Genomic DNA, 23,890 nt, shown 5'->3' with positions numbered 1-23,890 from the left:
GCTCTAGAGCGTGGTCTGTTTGTTTCCCTCCTAGCCCTTCTTGCAAACAGTCATCCTTGTGTTCATACTTTCTCCATCTCTCCTGCTCTCTGCTCCCTACCAGCCAGGGAGGCATCCCCACTTCCACCATATGATGAAGCATGAAGGAGCCACCCACGAGCAGTGGGCCCTCATCAAACACTCAGTGTGTTGGTGCCTTGACCTTGGACCTCAGCCTGCAGAACTGCCTCTGGCAAATTTCTGTTGTTTGTGTTACCTGGCCTAAGATCTTTTGTTATAGCAGCTGGGACTGACTAAGACAGTCTTGACTGTTACTGAATCTACAGTGTCTCTTCTTGTTTCTGACACAGATTTGGAGCTCAAAACGTATTTGCTGAAGGAAAATAAAGGAAAATAAAGTCACGAGGACTCAGAGACCCCTCTGGACCACGTGATCGCTGATGCAGCATCCCTACTCTCTGCCACAGTGAGAAGGTCACTGGGATGCCCAGCAACTCCCAAACCTGGAGGAAATGGTCAGGATGGGCCGCTGCTGGACAAAGGCCCAGGTCCTCCTGCCAGCGTGGGATTCTGGGAGACAAGCGCAGGAGGACACTGCCTTGCAGGATTCTGCCCTCGGGTCAAAAAGCCTGTGAGGACCCACAGGCAGGCTGTGTGGGTGGGGGAGAATCTGAGCCTGATGCTTCAGCTGGAAAGTGGGGGGCAGGCTCTCCCAACGCGTTATGGAATGGGGCTGGCGCGGGGGCTGACACAGCCAGTCTCCGTCCGTCAGGGAGCAGTCCGGGTTTAGTCATTGTTCTCCCCTCCTTCCCAGCTGTCATTGCGGATCAGAGCCAGGGGGCTGTCCTCTATGTGGGGTAAATTCCTGGATGGCCAAGGCTGCACGCTTCTCCACACGGTTAGGAGAGGAAACACTTGCTGCCTGGAAGACTCACGTCACACAGGCAGGCTGCAGTCTCTCCTGCGAGCAGGGTTGTCCAGGAGGCAATTTGGAAGGTGACAGTGGCATTGACTGGGTGCACACTCAATGCACGTCTCTATCAGCCCTTCCACCAGCAGCAGCCGTACCCCTCTCAGCTTTGCGTCTCTCCCCTTAATGATTTTGCCACTGGGTAGAGGGATGAAGTTCAAAGCATATGCAAAGGCGTCTAAAGGCTCAGTAATTTCTCTCCTGAGATTTGGGATCTTGGCTTCCCCTGTGGGAGCCAACCACTTATTTGAGTAGCAGCTTCTGGATATAAGTGAAGGGTGCCTTAGAGGATAAGTCAGCAATGCTTCTGCATGCAAAACGCCTTCCAGACATTGATTTCTACAAAGTTGTCAACAGGCCTCCCAGCTGGATTGAATGGGGTGGGAAGAGGCATCTGGCGTGAGAGTGGGGGTGCTGGTCTTCTGGGGGCACTAGCAGAGTGGATCTCCTGGGCTGGGCTGGGTTTTTCTTTTCTTATTTTTTTAAATATTTATTTATTCGAGAAGTAGAGCTACAGTGAGAGGGAGAGACAGAGAGAAAGGTCTTCCATCTGCTGGTTCACTCCCCAAATAGCTGCAATGGCTAGAGCTGGGCTGATTGAAGCCAAGAGCTAGGAGCTTCTTCCAGGTCTCCCATGTAGGTGCAGGAGCTCAAGGACTTGGGCTATTATCCACTGCTCTCCCAGGCCATAGCACAGAGCTGGATTGGAAGAGGAACAGCCAGGACTAGAACCGGTGCTCATATGGGATGCTGGTGCCGCAGGTAGAGGATTAACCTACTGCACCACCACGCCAGCCCGTGGGCTGAGTTTTTCTAAGAGAAACATTTAGGGTTTTGCTTTTTATTAGGTGTGTGTATTTAGGTCTCCTTCCCTAAATTACAATCCAGACCTCACTGGCAAATGTGCCCATTTTAGACACTTTTCTCCCCCTGTGCTGGTGCCTCCATTCGGACCTGGGACAGCATTTGTAGCACAGTCCCAGGGTGAGAGGCTTCCCTGCAGAGCAACCTCCAGCCATTCCCCAGGCTCCCTGGCATGCAGGAGTCAGTTCTTTTTCAGCCCCGCATGGAGGCGGTTTCACTGTCAGTGCTGCCAGGAAAGACTGGGCACCTCCTATCTATCTGGAAGCTCTGGTGGGCTGCTGGGTCAGGTGCAGGAAACAGCCCCACAAACCACAGGGCGGCACAGCCCTTCCCACCTCATGGTATTGCATCTCCTTTCGTGTCCTAGCGTGGGTGAGCTGCCAGACCTTCCACAGAGGTTGGAGTGAGAGCTCTTCAGTGAGCCTGCTTGTCAGTCTGGATGCTCCAGGGCCATCAGTGGGCAACTAAGGAAGAAGAGAAGCCAGCCCCCCATCCTCTGCTGCTCGCGCCATTTCCAGTGGCCATCCATGGTCTGCCCCGAAGGCTCCACAGCTCTGCCAGTGTCAACTGTCATGGTCTCCTTGTCCTCACCCTCTGCTCTACCCCATCCTGTAACATTTGGGGCACTTGTAGCACGAATGTAGATCACCAGTCCAGAGACTCCCAAAATGGGCATTTTCAAAGTTACTCATGACTTAGTGATAGGAATTGGACATGGTTTCATTGCATTCCCCGAGCATTCATACATTGGGAGCTCAGTCCTCAGTGTGATTGTGTTGAGAGGTGGTGGGACCTTTAAGAGGTGTGGCCTTGTGGGGAGTGGTGAGATTGGTCCCACCCACCCCCATTCTGGCTTCCTGTCTGGCCTTGTGATCTCTCCCCATAGCAAGTTAGCAGGTTCTGGCCACTGTGGGGCTCTTGCAAAAACTGGTACCTAAGGATTAGATTTTCAGCTTCCAAAATTGTAGCCAAATGAACTGCTATTCATTTTGTTGTTTATTTGTACATATTTGAGAGGCAGGAAAGAAAGAGACATAGAGAGGTAGAGGTGGAGCTCCCCTCCACCGGGTCACTGCCCAAACAGCTGCAATAGCTGGGGCTAGGGCTGGGCCGGGCCAAAGCCAGAAGCCAGGAACTCAATCAGCCACACGAGTGGCAGGGACCAGCTACTTGAAGCATCACCACCACCTCCCAGGATGTGCATTAGCAGAAAGCTGGAATCAGGAGTGGACCTGGGATTGGAGCCCAGGCACTTTGCTATGGGAGATGGGCGTGTTAACTGTCGTATTCAATGCCGGGACAAATGCCTCCCCCAACCTCCATCTTTGTAAGTACCCAGCCTCGAGATTTTTGTCACAATAATGAAGAACCAATGGCCGCGGATAGGGTTAGGTAGTGTGGACTGTGAATATTGGACACTGAAGTGCATGAGTGTGATCGGGGGGTGGAACGAAGGTGTGAGTGTGAGAACCCTCCCTTCTCGCATCCTCTGCACCTGCTGCTGTCCTGCTCTGCAGAGGCTGAGCCCTGACACCTGGTGGACCTGTCCCCGCCCACCCCTCTCCTCCCCACCTCTGCCCGTTTGACCCTCTCAGCATCAGTCCGGATGTTAAGATCGCATTTTTCAGTCTGATGAAAACAAAAGGGCACATTTACTGAAACCGGCAGTGAGTTTGTTTCTTGGGAAAGCAGTGGCCATGTATTTAAAATGAGAAAGAATCCTGTAAGGCCAAATCCATTTTATTGGGTGAATCTGTAGCAGTGCGGTGGTGTTCTTTTTCATAAGATTGACAAATCCTACACGGAGAGAAAGAGATTTGACACAGCAATTTAAGGAGATGTCATTAGCAAGCACGAAGCCGAGCAAAGTGATTCCTCCCCATCGGATCTCTTTTCACAGCTCATTAGTTCTCTGGGAACCAGAAAAAGGTGCTTCCCAATTATCCTGCCACAGCGTGGTGCCGCGGGGAGAGGAGGGGCTGTCCCTGGTCCTGCTGCGGAGCCCGTGACTTGCTGCAGACAGCGATGTTTATGCAACCTGGTGGCCCCTTGTGTGTGCTTGGGAGGAGCTTGGCACCAAAGCTTTGTCTCATTATCTGTGGCCGTGAGCAAAAGCATGGACCTCTCTGAACTGCGGCTGTCTTGTTAGTACCGAGGGGCTACTGTGTGCTTCTCTGCAGTGTTTTGAGAATCAAGGTCACGCACCACGGTGACGCCAGCCTGCCGCCAGGCACACAACAGGTGCTCAGGCCAAGGGACACTGCAGAGATGAGTCCGGACTCAGGCTTAGACAGCAACAGCAACTCTTGTCTTTTTGGCAACTTCAGTGCAAGCAGTTTAGGTTTCTGTGATGCTCCCCTTCCCTGAGACACGCCACTGAGGCCGGCAGGAAGGAGGCCATGGAGTAAGGGCTACGAAAAATGGGGACCATTTGCTCCAGATCACCAATAGAGAAGGGACTCCCCGAACACACAGGGGCTCCTCTCCTCCGTCAAGAGCAGCTGTCCTAGGCAATGACCCAAAGCAGTAGGAATGAAGACCAGTGGGCTCCCTGGCTGTGCAGGAGGCTGGTGGGTAGCATCTGCTGGGAGAGTCATGGGCAATACCCACCTTGGCCTGCAGGGGTGCTGATGGGTGGAGAAGGGGAGAACTGCTTTTTTTTCTTTTCATTTCTTTTTTTGGACAGGCAGTTAGACAGTGAGAGAGAGAGAGAGAGAGAGAGAGAGAGAGAGAGAAAGGTCTTCCTTCCGTTGGTTCACTCCCCTAATGGTCGCCACAGCCGGTGCTGCGCCGATCCGAAGCCAGGAGCCAGGTGCTTCTTCCTGGTCTCCCACGCAGGTGCAGGGCCCAAGCACTTGGGCCATCCTCCACTGCCTTCCCGGACCACAGCAGAGAGATGGACTGGAAGAGGAGCAACCGGGACTAGAACCCAGCGCCCCAACCGGGACTAGAACCCAGGGTGCCGGCGCTGCAGGCAGAGGATTAGCCAAGTGAGCCACGGCACCGGCCATGGGGCAAGCTTTTCTTCTGGGGTCCTGGAGGCTTCTCCCTGGTAGTGGGCCTTTCCAGACAGGAGAGGCGGGGATGTTAAGGCAGGAAGTCGGCACTTGCGGGGTCTCACAGATGAACTTTGGGAAATGCTGGAGATGCTGAGGTCTGTGGGGATCACCAGCAACCCGGTCTCCAAGCCTGGCTCCACTCGCATTGGTCCATGCAAAGTGACAAGCGCAGAGCCAATCCCTTGCGGAGGGCCACACCCCACAGGGGGTCTGCACGGAGGGGCAGTGTTGGGACGTGACCCACCGAAAGGCTGGCGGCCCTCAGACTTAGCATCTGGTAAGTCCATGTTTAGTCCAGGACTTCTAGGATAGGAGAACGTTCCAAACTCTGATTGGAGCAACTGGTCGTCCAGCACAGGGTGTGCTTGGGATACCAGGGGCTGCCTTCTTGTACTGTCACTTCTTTCCACGCCAGGAAGCAGAATTGGCACATGGAGATTAATAGTTTACTAATCCCTGTGTTGGCGGGCTCTGGCCTGGGGAGTTTCGGGACAGCGCTGTGTTGATCTGTTCCGCTTCTGCAGCCTCTGGAGTTCCTAGAGTGTGCTGACGGGTGTGCTTTGGCCCTGACTCCTGGAGGCCCCAGCAGCGTTAGAGAGGTGAAGGGTGCCTTCCTTGGCCAGGTAGGGGATGTTGCAGAATGGTACACAGAGGCCAGTGTGAATCAGGAACCTGGCCAATGTCCAGCTGCCAGGGTGGCTGTCGCCATGGCATCCCATCCTCACCTGGCCACCTCCCTGGGGTTGTCACCGGTGGGCACTGACTGCGTCTGACTCCGACCAGTTCTAGGTCTGGCAACAACGGGGTGTAGAAATAGGCCTGCTGGGTAGGCCTGGATCTGGGGAGCCTGGGTGGAGGCGAGGGTGCTGGCCCTCACCCAGGAGCTGGGCTGTGGTTCCTCTACATTGCAACCAAGGCATCCAAGCTTGCTGGTGGGCGCCCACCTTAGACTCCTGATGGCATTGGCTCCCCCAGTGGGTGCAGGTCTGCTGCCTGCCTCCCTTTCCCCTGAGGGTGGGGTGCCAGTCCCTTACCCCTTCCCTCCAAGCCCTGCCCCTGGCGGGAAGGCCCCACATGCCCACTGCTCTCAAGGTCACAGCCATGTGCTAAGCACAGAGACCCTCTCCTGAGAGGCGGGCAGGTCTCATCCCAGGCCGCCGCCCTCCTCTTCTCACCAACCCCAGGACCTAGAAGACCTAGCCTGAGGGTGTGGGGCCTGGGCTCCACACGCTGTCCCCTTGCCCTGTCTTACTGTGGCTCTGCCTCTGCCCCCTGGGAAAGTGCTCCAGGACCTGGACAGGATGAGGCTTCTGTCTTCAGAGGCCAGGGGAGCCATGGCTGTGTGAGGCCGTGTGGCTGGGAACGCGGGAATGCTTATTGCCAGTCCAAGGCAGCCCAGCAGGAGGCCGTCTCAGTCCCTGCGGTCTACACCGCCTGTCTCCAGACTGCTCCCTGGACTTCCAGACTGGAAAACCAAAGCCCATGACATCCATGTCAAGGCTCTTCTCTAATCTGTTTCTCTTAACATGTGCCTCCCGGACCCCATTTCCAGGGTGGGAGGACGCAGCCTGCCCCTCCTTCCCTGGGCCTTGCCCCTGTCCTGCCTGGCCCAGGCCTCCTGCCGGGTAGAAGGGAAACCCAGGGGCTTCTCACCCAGCCCAGGAGCGTGGTTCAACCTGGGCCTGGCAGTGAGGCCAGGGTTTAAGCTAGCTCCTGTCCCATCTTGCATTGTGTGTGCTCATCCCCTGGAGTCCTTCCCTGACACCTGTCTGTCACCTGTCACCACTGCCTCATGTCCTGTTGCTCACCTTGACAGCACAGGTGAGCACCCTGAGCTCAGGCTGTGTCGGGGCATATGCTTATTTTCAGACCGCTGTGGCTTTTCTTTCTGTGTGTCCCCCCCTCCCCCCGCCCACCCTGCCCTCTGTAACTCGGCTTTCTCCCCCCTCACACCACAGGCTCTGAGACTGTGAGAGAACAGGACAGAGCCGGTTAGAGGTGTGCTGTGGATCTTGGGCCATGAAGGACAGGACGAAAGCCAACTGCTGAGGCTCTCCCTTGGGTGGGAGGTGCAGGCCATGGTGCGAAGGGCCCAGGCCCCCTTCTAAGACTCACTCTAGGGAGATCCAGCGTCTGGAGGGTGACAGTAGGCACGCAGACACAGCAGTGGGGAAACACGCTCACTGGGCAGGTGGCAGAGACAACCAAGGACCCTGTGCTCTGTGGCTCTCAACAGGATGCCATTGGCTTCAGATTTCAAAGGGGTTGCCTACAGGACTTGGATGGACCTGAGCCACAAAGGCTCCATGAGCTCACCCCAGGCCAGAGGTTGGAGCTGCCATCTTACCAGGCAGATCCCCCTCCTCTCTGAACCCACAAGCCTCAGGTCATAGCAAGAGGGCAGGGGGAGCCCCTTGCAGCTGTCAGTCCTTGGGGAGGTCTCTGAGGAGTCTCAGGAAGAGAAGTGACTGGGCATCAGTCGACAGAGAGAGGACAGAGGCCACCCTGCACCTGCTATCGTGGGGGAAGCCCGGTTGGCTTGGCCTCTAGCCAGTGCAGACAGAGGCTGCGACACAAAGGGCCCAGGATGTGCCCTGCAGGAGGCCACCTGCTCCGGGAGGCCCTGAGCTGGGGGATGCATGAGTTATTTCTCCCCCACTGAGCCTTGACAGCCCCTGGGCCCCCTACCAAAGCTCACTCAGCAATCTCCTCTCTCCCCCGCCCCGACTCCGCAGTGCCTTTGTGCACAGAAACCGGGGAGGGGAGGCTTCGGGGACGTGGCCCCCTCACACGGAGCCCCTGGTCTCCCGGGAGACACAGAGCCTCTCGGGCTCGTCCTCTCCGTCCTTCTCAGCCTCGGCATCCGGCCCCGTCTCAGCACAGCCCCCCAGCAGGAGCGGACTGGGGAGGTACGGCAGGAGGCGGCCTTCCCGCTTCATTTCCGCCAGTTCCTTGGCACAGCAGCTGGGTGTGTTGGTCTCGTAGGTGTCGTGGAAGGTATTGTAGTCCACCTCATAGAAGCCCTTTTCTAAGGTAAGGACTGGTGTGAATCGGTGGCCCCACAGCACCTCTGTATCCATGTAGGAGCTTCGTGCTTGGCAAGTCATGCCTGGAGAGAGAGAAGCCAAATAAATGAAGGTACAGTCACCCATCCGTCTGTCCCTCCTTCCACCCATTCATCCAGTGATCGATCCATCCACCCATCCTTGTCTCCTTCCTTCCTTCCTTCCTTCCACCCATCCATCCATCCGTCTGTCCCTCCTGTTCGCCCAATCAAGCATTTGCAGAAGGTTCACTTCATGCTAATCACACTGGAAATAGAAAGCTGGGCAAGACACAGTACTTGTCCTGGAGGAGCTCAAGGTATGATAGGGGCAGAAAATCAGAGCTCACCTCACATGATCCTGGAGTACTGCCCTGACTAGGATGAATTCACTTTTGAAATAGCTTGAGGCTAGGGCGTGGCTACTGATAAAGCATTTAGGTCCAGAAGACCGAGGTAGGAGAAGGCAGGAGAAATTCAGAGGTGAGGCTGCCGGGAGTTGAGACTGTATGGGGACTGTGTGAGTAGACACATATGGATAGCAGCCGCAGACACACACACACACACACACACACACACACACAGCCTGGCTTCCCGATTTGAGGATGCTCCAATGCATCCGTTCCCTGTCCACTCAGCCCTCGCCATGCCTGTGTTATTTTTAGGTGCTGTTTTCTCTCCAGAGAGGGAGGGAAGCTTTGTTTATGGATGAGGAAGCCTCTGTTCTTAAGAGTCCCAGGAAAGCAGCCTCCTGGTATTTAATCTTCTGGCCCTGCCAGGTGCTGGCTCGTGCTCTTTGGAAGCAGAGAGAGACGCTTTCCGCAGCTGCCCACTGGGAGCCTTGCCTGGGAGGAGTCTCATGGAACCCGGACCCAGGTCAAAGGTGGCTTCCCACCCACGTGTGCTCCAGGGCCTTGGCACCCCCACACACGGTGGGCTCACAGCTCCTGTCTGCTCTTAGGAGACACCCGCCCCAGGCAGGCCTCCCCTCTCAGTGCTCACTGGCCCCCAGCCTCAGCAGAGGTGTAGACACCCAAGGTCTACAGGTCCAGGCCAGATGCCTGCAGGCCCCCCAGGGCTCAGTGAGCCAGGCCTCCCACAGGAGTCCCTGTTGGGCTTTTCCTGCTCTTCTTCCTGTCCCCCCTCAGGGGGATGGGGCCCGGGTTGCCCAGCAGAAGCGATCCTGCATGTGTCCCTGGCCACCGACAACCCCTGTCCCCCTTCAACGTGTTTGGGAGGAGTCTCCAGCCACCGTTACATCTGGTGTTCATTTCGGCACTGAGTCCTCCCAGCACCCGAGACTGACCCTCCTCATTGTGCTGACAAGTTAATCAACTTGCACAAATGCAGGTAGGCGATGGCAGAGTGCTGCTGTTCTAACCTAGATCTGACAGCGCAGCGTCTGCTTGCCTAGGTGAGCCTGCTGGCCACACCCTTCGAGGCACTGAGGTCAGACATGTGTGGCCAGAAGGCCTCCCTCCCTCCTCGTGGGCCTCCCCAGGAAGGGAGGAAGTCAAGCAGTTAGGACAAGGCAACTCTGGGCCACTGACTTTGAGGGAGATGTCGTAGACGGAGCCAGCTGGGCCGGGTCAGGGCCTGCTCCTGCTGCTGCGTGTGGACCACAGGCGCTCCCTGCTGCACAGCCGGCATCAGCCAGGGTGACCACAGGAGGAGAGGGTCAAGCATGGCTTTAGCATTTATCCTCATGTCTCTGACCCGGGTCCCCCTTTGTGGTTTCTATGCAAACTCAGCTGATGCTCTGATCAAGGGCAGGGTGACCTGGGAGGCCCCAGCTCTGCAGGAGGAAGGTTCCTGCATCCTGGCTGTCCTTGGCCCCAGGGGATACTGCGGCTGTCACCATATGTTGCTTGGCCAGGCTCCGGCTCCCAGCAGATGGCCAAGCAGCCCCCTCTGGCACCAGTCCCTGAAGTCCGTTAGCAGCCCCATCCTATGCCACTGCTTCCAGAACAACGGGAATGTCTGTGGATGCCCCTTTGAGTCTCCCATCCAGGAAACAGCTTCCCAAAGGCTACAAAGATGTGCTGGCCACCTGGGAGACAGGCCCCCATTATTTTAGTGAAAAACCTTATTGTGAACACTGACAACCTGTGCCATCTTTTGGAGAGTCAGCATCCACATGTATAAAATGGGGCTGAAGCCAGCCCTTCACTGTTATGTGCAATAATTAGAACAAAATAATTTAAAAGGGGGGGTGTGTGCTGTGGTGTAGTAGGTTAAGTCTCCACCTGTGGTGCCAGCATCCCCTGTGGGCACCAGTTCGGGTCCTGGCTTCTCCTCTTCCAACCTAGCTCTGTGCTATGGCCTGGGAAAGCAGCAGAAGATGACCCAAGTGCTTGGGCTCCTGCACTCATGTGGGAGACCTGGAAGAAACTCCTGGCTCCTGGCTTTGGACTGGCCCAGGTCCAGCCATTGAGGCCATTTGGGGAGTGAACCAGTGGATTGAAGGCCCCTCTCTCTGCCTGTCCCTCTCTCTGTCTGTAACTCTGCCTCTCAAATAAATAAATACATCTTCTAAAAAATGTGCCATTCTGAACATGGGTGAGTTTTCTATAAGTCGCCTTCTCTGGCTGCTCTGTCTACTCCGTGATAGAAAGAGAAAGAAGGTGAGAGGAGGGAAGGAAGTGAAAGGCAGGTGCAGGGTTTTGCTGGTGGGCTCCCAGCTGGGAGAACTGGCCCTGAATGTGGGTAGGGGGACGGTGGTTCTCAGCCCGGGCTTGGGCTCCCTCAGGCCTTAGGCTCCCAGGGCCACATGACCAAGGAACATTGGAGGCTCCTGGCTGGCCTGTGAGGGTCAGCTCCTGAGCAGGGAGGAGCAGGCTGAACGTAGAGGTCACGTTCTAGGGCGTATGTGAGAGCCGACGGCCCAGCATGAGTGACTGTGCACTGCAGGAACAAGCCAGCCTGCTCTGGGTTCACTGAGCAGGGAGGCGCCCGGCAGACTGCTCGGGAGTGGGCGTGGCCAGAAGAGCCCCTCCCCCAGGGCTGGGCCATAGCTCTCTCCAGAACCAGGATTCTCTGTGGATGTCCTGAGTGCCGGAGAGGCGGCACACTCCTCTCTGATGAGCTTCACAGTATACAAAGCCACCCTACTGGAAAGCATCGGTCTTCTGTGTCACCCCATGCTTACCAAAGTCATTTGATCAGACAACTCTTTTTGGGGGTTGCACCTGTGCCAGGCTGTGGTGGGGAAGGCAGTGCGGCACTTTGAGGTTCAGTACCTTGCTCTGCAATTTAGGCATTAGTGCTTGTTCTTGGGGAAACAATTTAACTTGTCTCCGCCCGTGTTTCTTTCATCTGTACTTTAACTGAAAACTATTTTATTGGGGGGGGGGGAGACAAGCAGTTAAAATATGTTTCAAGTCTAGAACCTCGCCTGGAGAAGTCTCAGCGTTACTGTCAGCTTGAGCAACAGTGCCCTTCGGACCACAGTTTTGGGACTGGGTGCCCTGTGCTGTCTCTAGACCCGCAGACACAAACCTGCATCTTCTTGGGGTCGCAGTGGCCCAAGGTCCCGGTGTGGGCAGGGGCCTCGGTGGCCACGGCGGACAGAGCACCTTACCTGTTGCTTCCACCATCCCTTCTAGAATGACCACGACTTCGAACTCCTCCTGATCCAGCTGAGCCCGAGACATCTCCCAGAAGGGGCTCTTCTCGTTGATCTCGTGGGAAATGATGAGCGGGGACACCAGGAACAGGCGGTCGTCGCCGGTGTCGAAGCCCACATTGATGTCCGTCTGGTTGAGGGGGATGAACTCCCCTTCTTTGGTCTGCCGGGACTTGATGAGCTTGGCGCGGATGGAGGCCTCCACGATGTGCGAGTTGCGCAGGTCGCCCACGCGGAACATGAGGCACAGCTTCTCATCCCGCATGGAGATGACGGCGTTGTTGGAGAACATGAGGGTCTCGGCTCGCTTCTTCGGCTGGCTGATCTTGACAAACATGCAGCCCACCATGAAGGCGTTGACGATGGAACCCAGGATGGCCTGCACCAGGAGCAGCACGATGCCCTCGGGGCACTTCTCAGTGATGACCCGGAAGCCATACCCGATGGTCGTCTCCGTCTCGATGGAGAACAGGAAAGCCGACACGAAGCCGCTGAGGTTTTCCACGCACGGAATCCACTCCTGGTCGCCCACGTGGTCCAGATCCCCCCGGATGTAAGCAATGAGCCACCAGATGAAACCGAAGAACAGCCAGGTGACGGTGTAGACCATGGTGAAGACCAGCAGGTTGAAGCGCCACTTGAGGTCCACCAGGGTGGTGAAGAGGTCGCTCAGGTAGCGGTAGGTCTCCCGCACGTTGCCATGGTGCACGTTGCACTTGCCGCTCTTCTCCATGTAGCGCTGCCGCGGTTTCTTGCCTTCCGTCAGCAGGCGCGTGCGGTCGGTGGCGATGGGGACGTCATCGCGGGCCTGTTTGGGGATCTTCTTGGGGTCCCGGGGAGTGACTCCAATCTCCATGTCCTGGTTCATAGCGTTCCTAGAGTCGCCAGCCATAGCTGGGATACACTGAGTTAAAAAAAGATACCATGAGTGGAGTAGACTGTTCTCAGCCACAGAAACACCGGAGTGTTTCTCCCCTCCTCCCTGTACCCCGCACGCACACACACCCCGACCCTCTGCCATGCAGGGCATCCGACTGAATTCTCAAGGGCAGCTCGTTCGTATTCCAGGGACGGATCCTAGCACATAACAGTTGCTCAAGAGTTGATTTTGCGGGGGACCAGCCGGCCCTGTGGCTTGGTGGGTTAATCCTTTGCCGGCATCCCATATGGGCTCCAGTGCGTGTCCCGGCTGCTCCTTTTCCGATCCAGCTCTCTGCTGATGGCCTGGGAAAGCAGCAGAAGATGGCCCAAGCCCTTGGGCCCCTGCACCTGTGTGGGAGACCAGGAAGAAACTCCTGGCTCATGCTGTTGCAGCCATTTTGGGGGGTGAACCATCAGGTGGAAGATTTCTCTCTGCCTCTCTCTTTCTTTGTAACTCTGCCTTTCAAATAAATAAATACAGTCTTTTTTTAAAAAAGAGTTGTTTGCTGAATGAATACATGAACAGTCCCTGAATGCAAACTACACATAAAGTGCTTAAAGGATTTAAAGAACTCTGGGGGCAATTGAAAACATCATAATCACAACAATTTAATAAAAGTCTACTATGGTCTTTGTAATATTCTTGGGTTATTGCCTTTGCTCACCACATAACCCGTTGGAGTTAGATATTGGAATACCCAATTCATGATGTGTGCTTATGCACTGTGTTTTCTTGTAGGCCTCTCTCCTTCACTGAGATGTAAATTCCTCAAGGCCATATTTCTGTATGCTTTCTTCCCGGATACATGCCAAGCACCTACAGCATATTTAGGCAACACAAGGGGGTCTTCAAAAAGTTCATGGAAAATGTATATTGTGAAAAAAAAACTCTGCATAGATTTCCAATTTTTTGTACCAAGATAAAAATTTTTAAATTCCATTTTCATGATCTTTTTTTTTTTCAAAAAAAGATTTATTTATTTATTTATTTTAAAGGCAGAGTTAGAGAGACAGAGACAGAGACAGAGAGAGACAGAGATCTTCCACACCCTAGTTCACTCCCCAAATGGCCTCAATGGTTGGGGGTGAGCTAAGCCAAAGCCAGGAGCTAGAAATTCTGAGTCTCCCACAAGAGTGCAGGGGCCCAAGCCCTTGATCCATCTTCTGCTGCTTTCCCAGGTGCATCAGCAGGGAGCTGGATTGGAAGAGGAGAAGCCAGGAGTCAAACCCATATGGGATGCTGGCATCACACGCAGGTCGCGGATTAGTCCGCTGCACCACAACACTGGCCCCTCCTTGAAGTCTTTGTGGTCCCCTCATCCTCTGTACGCTAAAGGTACTTCATGAGTACATGGATGAGAATACAGGAAAACATAGTGTTAAAAGAGTAAGTGAGATCCAGGCCACAAAACCAGAAAGTGGCAGAGCTGATATCTGAAACCTGCTCGCCGGGCTCAAAGCCTGTGCTCTTGCCTTTATGCCTTGCTGTCTCCCTTCTTTTTATCTGGGATCTTTTAGCAGCAGACAGAAAGGAAAAGGCAGCGTGTCTGATTCACCACGTGGTCACTCCTCTTGTCTGAACAGGGCGCCTGTGGCTGGCTGAGCACTCACCAAAATCACAAATTGCCGTGCAGAACCACCATGGAAAAATCTGATACAGTTATACCCTGGCCTCTAAGAAATTGAAATGGGCAAGATGTTCACATCCCAAGGTTTTCAAAGGGACGGGGAAGCATTTTTCCAGTCCATGCCCTAAGGAGACAGCGAGACACCTGCGATACCCAATGTGTTGTTTCCCTGCTCTGCTGCTCCAACCCACTTAGAATACTTTGAGGATCTGAGGAAAGACCATGGGAATCTCTGCACTGAATAACAATAGCTTAAGCCTCTGAGTATTCATGAACCAGGCAACTGTGCAAGAAATTTATTTATTTATTTATTTATTTTTATTTTTTGACAGGCAGAGTGGACAGTGAGAGAGAGAGACAGAGAGAAAGGTCTTCCTTTGCCGTTGGTTCACCCTCCAATGGCTGCCACGGCCGGTGCGCTGCGGCCGGTGCACCGCGCTGATCTGATGGCAGGAGCCAGGTGCTTCTCCTGGTCTCCCATGGGGTGCAGGGCCCAAGCACCTGGGCCATCCTCCACTGCACTCCCAGGCCACAGCAGAGAGCTGGCCTGGAAGAGGGGCAACCGGGACAGAATCCGGCGCCCCAACCGGGACTAGAACCTGGTGTGCCGGCGCCGCTAGGCAGAGGATTAGCCTAGTGAGCCGCGGAGCCGGCCAAGAAATTTAAACGCACTGCCCCGTTTGTCACTCACAGCAAAGCTGGCTGACAGCACTGCCTCTTGCAGGTGAGGAGAATGACGCTCTAGAAATATGTGGGGGCCAGTGCTGTGGCTTAGCAGGGAAAGCCACCGGCAGGGCCGGCATCCCATGTAGGCGCCGGTTTGAGTCCCGGCTGCTCCCCTTCTGATCCAGCTCTCTGCTGTGGCCTGGGAAAGCAGTAGAAGATGGCCCAAGTCCTTGGGCTCCTGCACCCATGTATAAGAAGTAGAGGAAGCTCCTGGCTCCTGACTTCAGATTGGCACAGCTCCGGCCTTTGCAGCCAATTGCTCCCCAATTGTGGAGTGAACCAGCAGATGGAAGACCTCTCTCTCTTTCTCTGTCCTGGCTGAGAAACATGGGGGTGTCTTGGCTGTTCTGTCACCCAGCCAGCTGCCTGTTCTCTGCTGTATGCTTGAGCCCAAGCGGAAGCTTTGAGCATTTCCAGGCACTGATAAACTTGTTTAGGCCATTGCCTGAAACACTGAAGGACTGCACACGTTGTTAAGCTCTTAGAAGTCAGCCCGGTTGGCTGGCGCCGCAGCTCACTAGGCTAATCTTCCGCCTTGCGGCGCCGGTACACTGGGTTCTAGTCCCACTCGGGGCGCCGGATTCTGTCCCGGTTGCCCCTCTTCCAGGCCAGCTCTCTGCTGTGGCCAAGGAGTGCAGAGAAGGATGGCCCAAGTGCTTGGGCCCTGCACTCCATGGGAGACCAGGAAAAGCACCTGGCTCCTGCCATCGGATCAGCGCGGTACGCCGGCCGCAGCACGCCGGCCGCGGCGGCCATTGGAGGGTGAACCAATGGCAAAGGAAGACCTTTCTCTGTCTCTCTCTCTCACTGTCCACTCTGCCTGTCAAAAACAAAACAAAACAAAACAAACAAACAAAAAAAGAAGTCAGCCCGGGCTCTAAACCAATTCCTTAAGGCCTGTGTAAATGCCATGCCTGACCCCTAGATGCAGACACACCTGGGCAGGATGGCTTTTTCTCAGTGTCCCTCGCAAGGACAGCTGGCCACTTCGGGATCACCTTGGCCTTTAGCGCTTCCTTCTTTGGAATACACATCAGCCCTATTTTGGGGGTGGTTTGAGGTATTCCTTTGTGGGAACTGCCCAGCCATCACTTTTGGGGTAACCCCAGTTGTGGGTGTAGCCGGACAGCACACCAGGAAACTGTGTCCCGGATAGAATAACGGGGTGAGTGTTCTATAAGTCAATGAAGAAACCGGCTCATTGGTTAACCAAGGCAGAGCTCCCCCAACCTGGGATGGCAGATGGCCCTGGGACTTGTTTTCCTTTGCTACCTGAGTGACTGCGGCCATTTGAAGGTAACCTTTAAAACTTATCAAAGGGTCATGCAAAGGATGATTTGTCTCAGACGTCCACTGGCCACATTCCATTCTGCAGAGCCACCTGCTCCCTGCTCTGTCACAGGGCGCTCATAATGATAAATGCAACAAAGAGGGACATGCATGGGGCTGCTTGTGGAATCCCAAGCAAGATGTGGCTCTGTGCAGATGTTTCCCTGAAAACCCAATGGACATGCATGCAGGCCTGAGAAACGCTGCAGATCTCCAGGTCCTGAGCTCGCGGGACCCACACAGGGATCCATCAGCAGAGGGGGACTGTCCGAGCTGCTGGTGTTGGGTGGGGCAGGCACAGTGCCCGCAAGAATGAGTCAGCGGCCCGGGCACCTGGGCAAGCACATTCTCCCGCCTTCAGCTCTTTGGGGAGAACAGCTTTCTGCTGATTTTCCGCACTGTTTCCTTCTTTATTTTTAAACATACTCTCCTATGTTCTTGTCACAGAAAGCCTTGTGCTGTACCAGAAACAGGAAAGTGTTTTCTTTCTTTATTTTTTTAATATTTGTTATAATTTCCATTTTTAAAGATTTATTTATTTATTTGAAAGTCAGAGTTACACAGAGAAAGGAGAGACAGAGAGACAGAGAGAGAGAAAAGTCTTCCATTCGTTGGTTCACTCCCCAGATGGCTACAATGGCCAGAGCTGCGCCATTCAAAAGCCAGGAGCTTCTTCCAGGTCTCCCACATGGGTACAGGGGCCCAAGGACTTGGGCCATCTTCTGCTGCTTTCCCAGGCCATAGCAGAGAGCTGGATTGGAATTTGGAGCAGCTGGGACTTGAACCAGTGCCCATTTGGGATGCCGGCACTGCAGGCGGCGGCTTTACCTGCTAAGCTACAGTGCCGGCCCCCAGGGAACTGTTTCTTAGGACAGCTCAGTGCAGCCCTGGAACCGTCGCCTGTTTGACAGGACCAGGAAGTAAAGGCAGTCGCTTCTGACTGATGCCGTGATTCCTTCTCCATGTGCACACCGACTGTTCCTCATTCACGCCAGGGTAAGGTTTCCTCTGGGGCTCAGCATCCAGCAAACGTGCCCTACAGTACGAAAACAACCAAAAACCGAGCTGATCTGAACTTTATTTGCCTTAGCTTGCTCTGCTGTGAGGGGTCTTCAAAAGGACACTGAAAATGAAAAAATTGGAGCTGGCACTGTGGTGTAGAAGGTTAAACCTCTGCCTGTAGAGCCAACATCCCATACTGGCGCTGGTTCAAGTCCCGGCTGCTCCTCTTCTGATCCAGCTCTCTGCTTTGGCCTGTGAAAGCAGTAGAAGATGGCCCAAGTGCTGGGACCCCTGCACCCACATGGGAAACCCGGAAGAAACTCCTGGCTCCTGCCTGGCCCAGCTCCAACCATTGTGACCATCTGGGGAATGAGCCAGTAGATGGAAGATCTCTCTCTCTCTCTCTCTCTCTCTCTCTCTCTCTCCTCCTCCTCCTCCTCCTCCTCCTCCTCTCTATATCTCTGCCTTTCAAATAAATAAATAAATCTTTTTTAAAAAGAAAATGAAAAAACTACACATAGTATAAAAAAGCAAACATGAATTTATTTTTTTTGGCACCAAAGTAATTTATCTTTGTATTCTCTTTTCTATCAACATTTTGGAGGATCCTCATATAAATCTCAGCCCTGGGCATCATGCAAGGGATCCACAGGAAGAATATATGATCAGTATCAATGTACATGTATGCTAATAGACTCTCCTTGAATTGAAATGTAATATCCAACTTTCATTATCTCCATGGAATGTTTTTTGAAGAAAATACTTATTTTCATTTTAGTTGAAAGGCAGAGAGAGAGAGAGAGAGAGAGAGAGAGAGAGAGAGAGAGAGAAGGAAAGAGAAAGGGATATCTTCCACCCTATGGTTCACTCTTCAATTGCCCACAACAGCTGGAGCTGGGCTAAGCTGAAGCCAGAAGGCTGGAACTCAACCCAGGTCTCCATGTGGGTGGGAGAGACCTAACTACTTGAGCCATCACCCACTGCCTTCCAGGGTGCATTAGCAGGAAGCTGGTTTGGAAGTAGAGCCAGGACTTGATCCCAGAAACTCCAAGTGAAGTCTTAACTGCTGAGCCAAATGCCTGCCTTCCTAAAACCCATTTTTCAGATGAAGAAGACGAGGCACAGGGCACATAAGTCAACCATCCAAGACCCCAGCATAGACGACTTGCAAGGTAGGCACTGAGCTGACTGGCATGGAGCTCTATTACCCAGATTTCTTCCAGGGATAAACAAAATGTGCACCCTAGAAACCCTGGCCTCCAGGGCCACATGCCTGTAAGTTCAAAAGGATTTTCAGGGACGACAGAGATGAGTTTCTTTAATCAGGCTTATAATTTATGCAGATATTCTGTGAGCATTAATTGAGGAGCTACTGAAGTCCAGCCCATGTGGGAGAAGCAGGTTAATGCAGACCCAGCCCTCCCATAGTTTATATTCTAGCAGTGCCTCTTTGAACCTAGGATTTGTGTAGAAGCTTCTGCAGAGAACAAAGCAAGGAGACGGGCTCTCCGCAGGACGGGGATGAGGCACGGGCTTGAACAAATCCCGTTACATCTCAACAAGCCCTTCGCAGCTCTTCATCTTCCACCTCCTCCTGTGCCCCTGAATGGGACACCGTCCAAGACCCAAGACGTGATGAAAGCTCTTGGGAAAGACGGAGCCTGAAGTCCAGCACAGTGGCTTAATCCCTTTGATAGCAAAACGCAGGAGGAGAAAGACTCAAAAGAGGCAACATCAAAGGAAGTTGTATTTTAGAGGATGCATTACTGGAGCTGACATCCATCTCAATGGGGCTCTGTATGAAGGATTCCAGAAATCACCCACGCCCAGCAGGGAAGACCGCCATGGGGGTGGTCCAGAGGAGGGGAACTGTGGCTACACAGCATGGTGGGAGCTGCCCTGGGGTCAGCAGAGAGCACTGGGCTGGAGCCTTGCCTCCAACTCGGTTTCCCCATCCATGGAAACAAGATTCGCCAACATCTTTTATCCATGTCCTTCATGCTAGGTCAAAATCTGCATTCCCCAGGATTGGAGACATGGAATGAGGTTAGCGGGAGAGCAGTGGAGGAGGACCAACTCATGGATCCCAGGGAGACACCTGTGTATTAACACAAACCGTGAATCTGTAGGAATGCACTCACTGTTAACATACGGCAGGTTGTTAAAATCCAGGCAGGTTGGTGAGTGGGTTGCTCCAATCGCCCCCCCCCCCCAAGGACAAGGGTGTTATAAATAGAATACGGAGATTTCAAAAAGCTCATGCAAAAGTTAATCAAAAGGTGCTGATTTTGGTGCAAAGTGTTTTTGAAATTGATGCACAGTGTTTTTGTAACTTGCATTTTTCATGAACTTTATGAAGACGCCCTCATATATCCAGGGTAGAGAGAAGGCACATGTATGTAGGCAGACTTCCTCGGATGCCCCCTCCAGTTATGATTCTGGGGATGTGGCCATGGGACCCTCATTCCCATCATTAGAAGCTGTTGTGTGGCACAGGGGACTTCAAGGAAAAGAGGGCGTGGCAGGTGCACCTGACCTAGTCATAGCAGCCCTCAGAAGGGACTGGGCTTTTCCGGAATGAGACGAGTCAGAGCAGTAGAGGAACTGGATGAAAGGGAGACTCTCCTCTCTGACTTCCAGGACGGTAGGGTCCAGGGGCTGAAATAGCCTCAGCTAATGGCCAACCAGGTAGTGAAAGCTTCAGGCCTACGAACCACTGTGATCTGAGTTCTGCCACAACCACAGGCCTTGTGTGAACAGGGCCGAGAACACACTCCGTGACGCCTGGACAGAAAATGAAGCTGGGTATGGACAATGAGGAAAGCTGAGTGTGACGTCAGAGTGCCTAGGTTCCTATTCTACCTTGAGCTAAACGACTCTGGGAAAAGTGACTTCTCTAAGCCTCAGCGACTGTGCCTGCAAAATGGGATGATGATGGTGCGGATCTGAGGGTGCTCTGATGACTAAATGAAAGGTGTCTGGCCCTCCAGGTCTGTGGGGTCCGCATCTGTGGATTCAACCAAACAGGCATGGAAAGTATCGGGAGAAAATGCATCTGTACTGCACACACAGATTTTTTTTTCTCCTCATTCTGTAGATGATGCAGTATAGCAATTCACATGCATTTGTGCTGGACTCGGTATTCTAAGTAGTCTAGGATGACTTAAAGATACAGGAAGGTGTGCCTGGGATTTTGGTAGTGGTGGAGGTGTGGTTCTGGGATAGGATTGGGACAGGAAGCAGGGGTGGGGGCGCTGCAGACAATAATTCGAGGATAAGAAGGGAGGACCCAGGGGTCCCGAGTGCGTCGTGTGCACACAGTGCTTGCTGGTTCGCTTGGTCTCATTGGCTCCTACAGAGGGTGCTACCTCCACTTTACAAAAGGGGAGCCAGGAGCTTTGAGAGTTTGTGTCCAGAGCAGAGATCCAGACCCTGCTCTCTGGATTCTAGCATTGGGAGCCCCCACCCAACCCCCACTTCCCAGGAAGCTGTGCCAGGAGGACTTTCTAAGAACTTTCCCTGTCTGCCTGTTCACCTTGAGCAGAGACCACCCCAATCCCATGCTGAGGCCGGGGCTGGGGGCCGCGTCTCTCTTGCAGGTCACCTGCCACCTTCATCCCTGCGGGGGCCTCTTCCTGACCCCTGGGTCCCCTGCGCATTTCGTGGGAGCCAGAGAGAGGGGGGAGCCAGAGTGGGGGGCGTGGGCCCCCTGGGACAGTGCCTCCAGGGGAGCACTGTTGCTCTGGTCCCCCGACAGCCACCTGCTCTGAGGCTGGGAGAGGGCAGCCTGGGGTGCGTGGCCAGAGTCCAGCCCCAAGGCAGAAAGAGCAGCTGGGATTGTCCAGGGGGAGCCTGCAGCGCACAGGAGGCTGAGCCTAGTCCCCAGGGAAGGAGCATGGGGGCTTGGGGGAGCAAGGGCAGACCCAGGCCCCCTTTCCTGGGGGGTGGGGGAGGGCAGTGTCATCCAGTAGCCCCACCACCAGAGCTGGGTTCCCAAACAAAAAGGAAGGGCTGGCGCCTCCCACGGGGCCAGCCCTGCTTTCTCAGCCTTTAAATTTACCAATCCTAAAACAAAGGGAGAAAAACTGTAGCACGGTGAGGCTGGGCTAGGGCTGGGAGCCGGGGCAGCGGTAAATCTTTCAGCACCTCCATCAGGTGTTTCATGTGAAGCCCGGTCGCTCTGCACCTGCTGCCCTCGCCTGTGCGGCGGGGCCGGAGACTTGAATTCCTGGACGTATTCCAGCTTTCCTTATAGGAGCCGCATTCACCTGAGTCACGGCACATGAGGTGCAGATGTGCAGCCCACTGACTCATTCATTCATTCATTCATTCATTCAACCGGTCAGTCAGTGAACCTCCACTGAGCATGTCCCAGTGTTTTTGGGTGTTGGGTCCTGGCCGGGGGGGAGGGGTAGAAAGGCATTGTGCTTTCCCTGCTGGGCATGCTGTGAAAATGAGGTTCTCAGACACTCAATCTGGGGTCCCCCAAATCCGCATTTGTTCCCTAAGTCACGCCTCCTCCTCAGCCCCCCCTTTAGTAAGAGGCCGGTCCTCCCAGAGTGCTACAAGCTCCGCAGGAGGTGCTGCCTTGGTCCCATCCCACAGAGTGACTGTGGTAGGTGATGAGCCCGAGGGCCCCTGGCCTGTTCCCTGGCCACCAGGCAAAGAGCGCACAGCCCAGTTATGCATGCTGGGAGACACCTAGATGAGCTGTGAATGCAGAATGGCTGGGGTGGGTGCAGAGGAGCCGGGGGTGCCCTGGGAGTGGAGGGGCAGGGCTGGTGGACGCTTCCTGGCATGAGGCTGAAAGGTGGGGGCAGACAGGAACAACAGCTCTGGGAGAGGACACCTGTCTCTTGTGTGGTTCTATGTACCGTGTCATTTTTTTTTTAAGATTTATTTATTTATTTGAAAGTCAGAGTTTCACACAGAGAGAAGGAGAGGCAGAGAGAGAGAGAGAGAGAGAGAGAGAGGTCTTCCATTTGCTGGTTCACTCCCCAGTTGGCCACAACAGCCAGAGCTGCGCCAATCCGAAGCCAGGAGCTTCTTCCGGGTCTCCCATGTGGGTGCAGGAGCCCAAGGACTTGGGCCATCTTCTACTGCTTTCCCAGGCCACAGCAGAGAGCTGGAGCAGAAGTGGAGCAGCCGGGACTGGAACCGGCACCCATATGGGATGCCAGCACTGCAGATGGCGGCTTTACCCGCTATGCCATAGCGCTGGCCCCTGCATCGTGTCATTTAATCCACACGCAGTTCCATGGAGTCCTTCTTAGTAGCCTCATTTTCCAGATCATAAGAGTGTGGAAGTCGGGGCTGGTGCTGTGGCTCACTTGGTTCATCCTCTGCCTGCGGCTCCGGCATTCCATATGGGTGCCGGTTCTAGTCCCAGCTGCTCCTCTTCCAGGCCAGCTCTCTGCTGTGGCCCGGGAGGGCAGTGGAGGATGGCCCAAGTGCTTGGTCCCTGCACCCACATGGGAGACCGGGAGGAAGCACCTGGCTTCTGACTTTGGATCGGCGCAGCACTTGCCATGGCAGCCATTTGGGGAGTGAATCAATAGAAGGAAGACCTCTCTCTCTCTCTCTCTCTGTCTATAACTCTACCTGTCAAATAAATTAAATAATATAAATATATATATACAAATATATATAAAGAGCACAAGTCTTAGTCGTTTGCTTGGGGCACACGATGATGAAGGGTGTCGCTCCCCCTCTTCGTGGAGGAACGACACAGGACCCTGCGCTGTTCTTTTGTCTGCTCGGCCCTCCCCGGGTTTGCTGCTGGTTCTTCCCGGGTTGGCTACTGTCCCTTCCACCTCCGTGGAAGGGCGGTTCCCCCTGCCACATTCCCCACTTCCGCGGGGGAGCGGCACACCGCCGGCCGGCTCTCTCGGGGGCTGCACAGGTGTTCCCTCAGATGTTCCTCTTAGATGTTCCTGGTGCATGTTGTCTCTCTCCTCCTTTATAGTCCTCTTCCACCAATCCCAACTCTGCTACCCACACGCCGAGTACGCTGCTCTCCTCCAATCAGGAGCAGCTCCTGCAGCTTGTCAAGTTGGTGAGAGGCAGCTGGGTAGAAGCTGTTGCCTCCTCTCCCAGCGCCATATTGTGGGAGAGCAGATGCATAGAATAAGTCTTAATTCCAGTAACTTAGTCTAGTCCGAGTTGCTCCCCACAAAGGGGCAGAGCTGGGGAGTCCAGGAGCTCTAAGCACAGCCAGCATGCCCCGGAAGCTGCTCCTCCCCAGCCCTCAGGGGCTGGCCAGATGCTCCGAGCCTCAGTGGGGGTCAGGCACTGAGAAACCTGGCCCAGGATGCAGCTGGAGCGACGCACAGCCAATCTGGGTCAGGAAGCCGCTTACCCTGCCCTGCAGTGCCCTGTCCACCTGCCCTGCCTGTGGGGGCTGAGTCCTCCGCCACCGTCCCGGGTTCCTCCAGCGGCTCCTACTCGTCTTCCAGTTGCTCCCGGCTTTTCTGCACTCCCACAGTCCTTGCCCCCAGAAGCTCCCGACTGCGCTCAGGAAACAGGTTCCACGCGTCCAAGGTCACACCTGGTGTTCCAGCAGTTTCTAGGTGTGACACTTTCACTGTTCAAAGGGCTTCTGCTTGGACAGCAGGTCCCCCAGCAGGGAAAGACCACTAACTGGCAGCCACCAGTTTCACCCTCAACATTTCACGGCTGGATCTTCCTTCAGCTGCCTCTGCCGGGGCCTCGTTACTCCCGCAT

General features: G+C 54.5%; 1 protein-coding gene across 1 annotated transcript in view; it reads right to left on the bottom strand.

Annotated features, from left to right (window-relative positions):
* Window positions 1–3,558: 3,558 nt before the first annotated feature.
* KCNJ5 (potassium inwardly rectifying channel subfamily J member 5) overlaps window positions 3,559–23,890 on the bottom strand; it is a 32,373-nt gene continuing 12,041 nt past the window's right edge. The window contains exons 2-3 of the mRNA XM_002708453.5: window positions 11,517–12,465; window positions 3,559–8,002 (exon numbers count right to left, since the gene is read on the bottom strand). Coding sequence (XP_002708499.2) covers window positions 7,680–8,002; window positions 11,517–12,453 — 1,260 coding nt within the window. The 5' untranslated portion in view covers window positions 12,454–12,465 and the 3' untranslated portion in view covers window positions 3,559–7,679. The remainder of the gene's footprint in view (window positions 8,003–11,516; window positions 12,466–23,890) is intronic.

This window comes from Oryctolagus cuniculus, chromosome 1 (assembly GCF_964237555.1).
Source record: "Oryctolagus cuniculus chromosome 1, mOryCun1.1, whole genome shotgun sequence".
Lineage (NCBI taxonomy): Eukaryota > Metazoa > Chordata > Mammalia > Lagomorpha > Leporidae > Oryctolagus > Oryctolagus cuniculus.
Note: the sequence above shows the minus strand (reverse complement) of the source record. Positions and strands in the feature narration are given on the sequence as shown.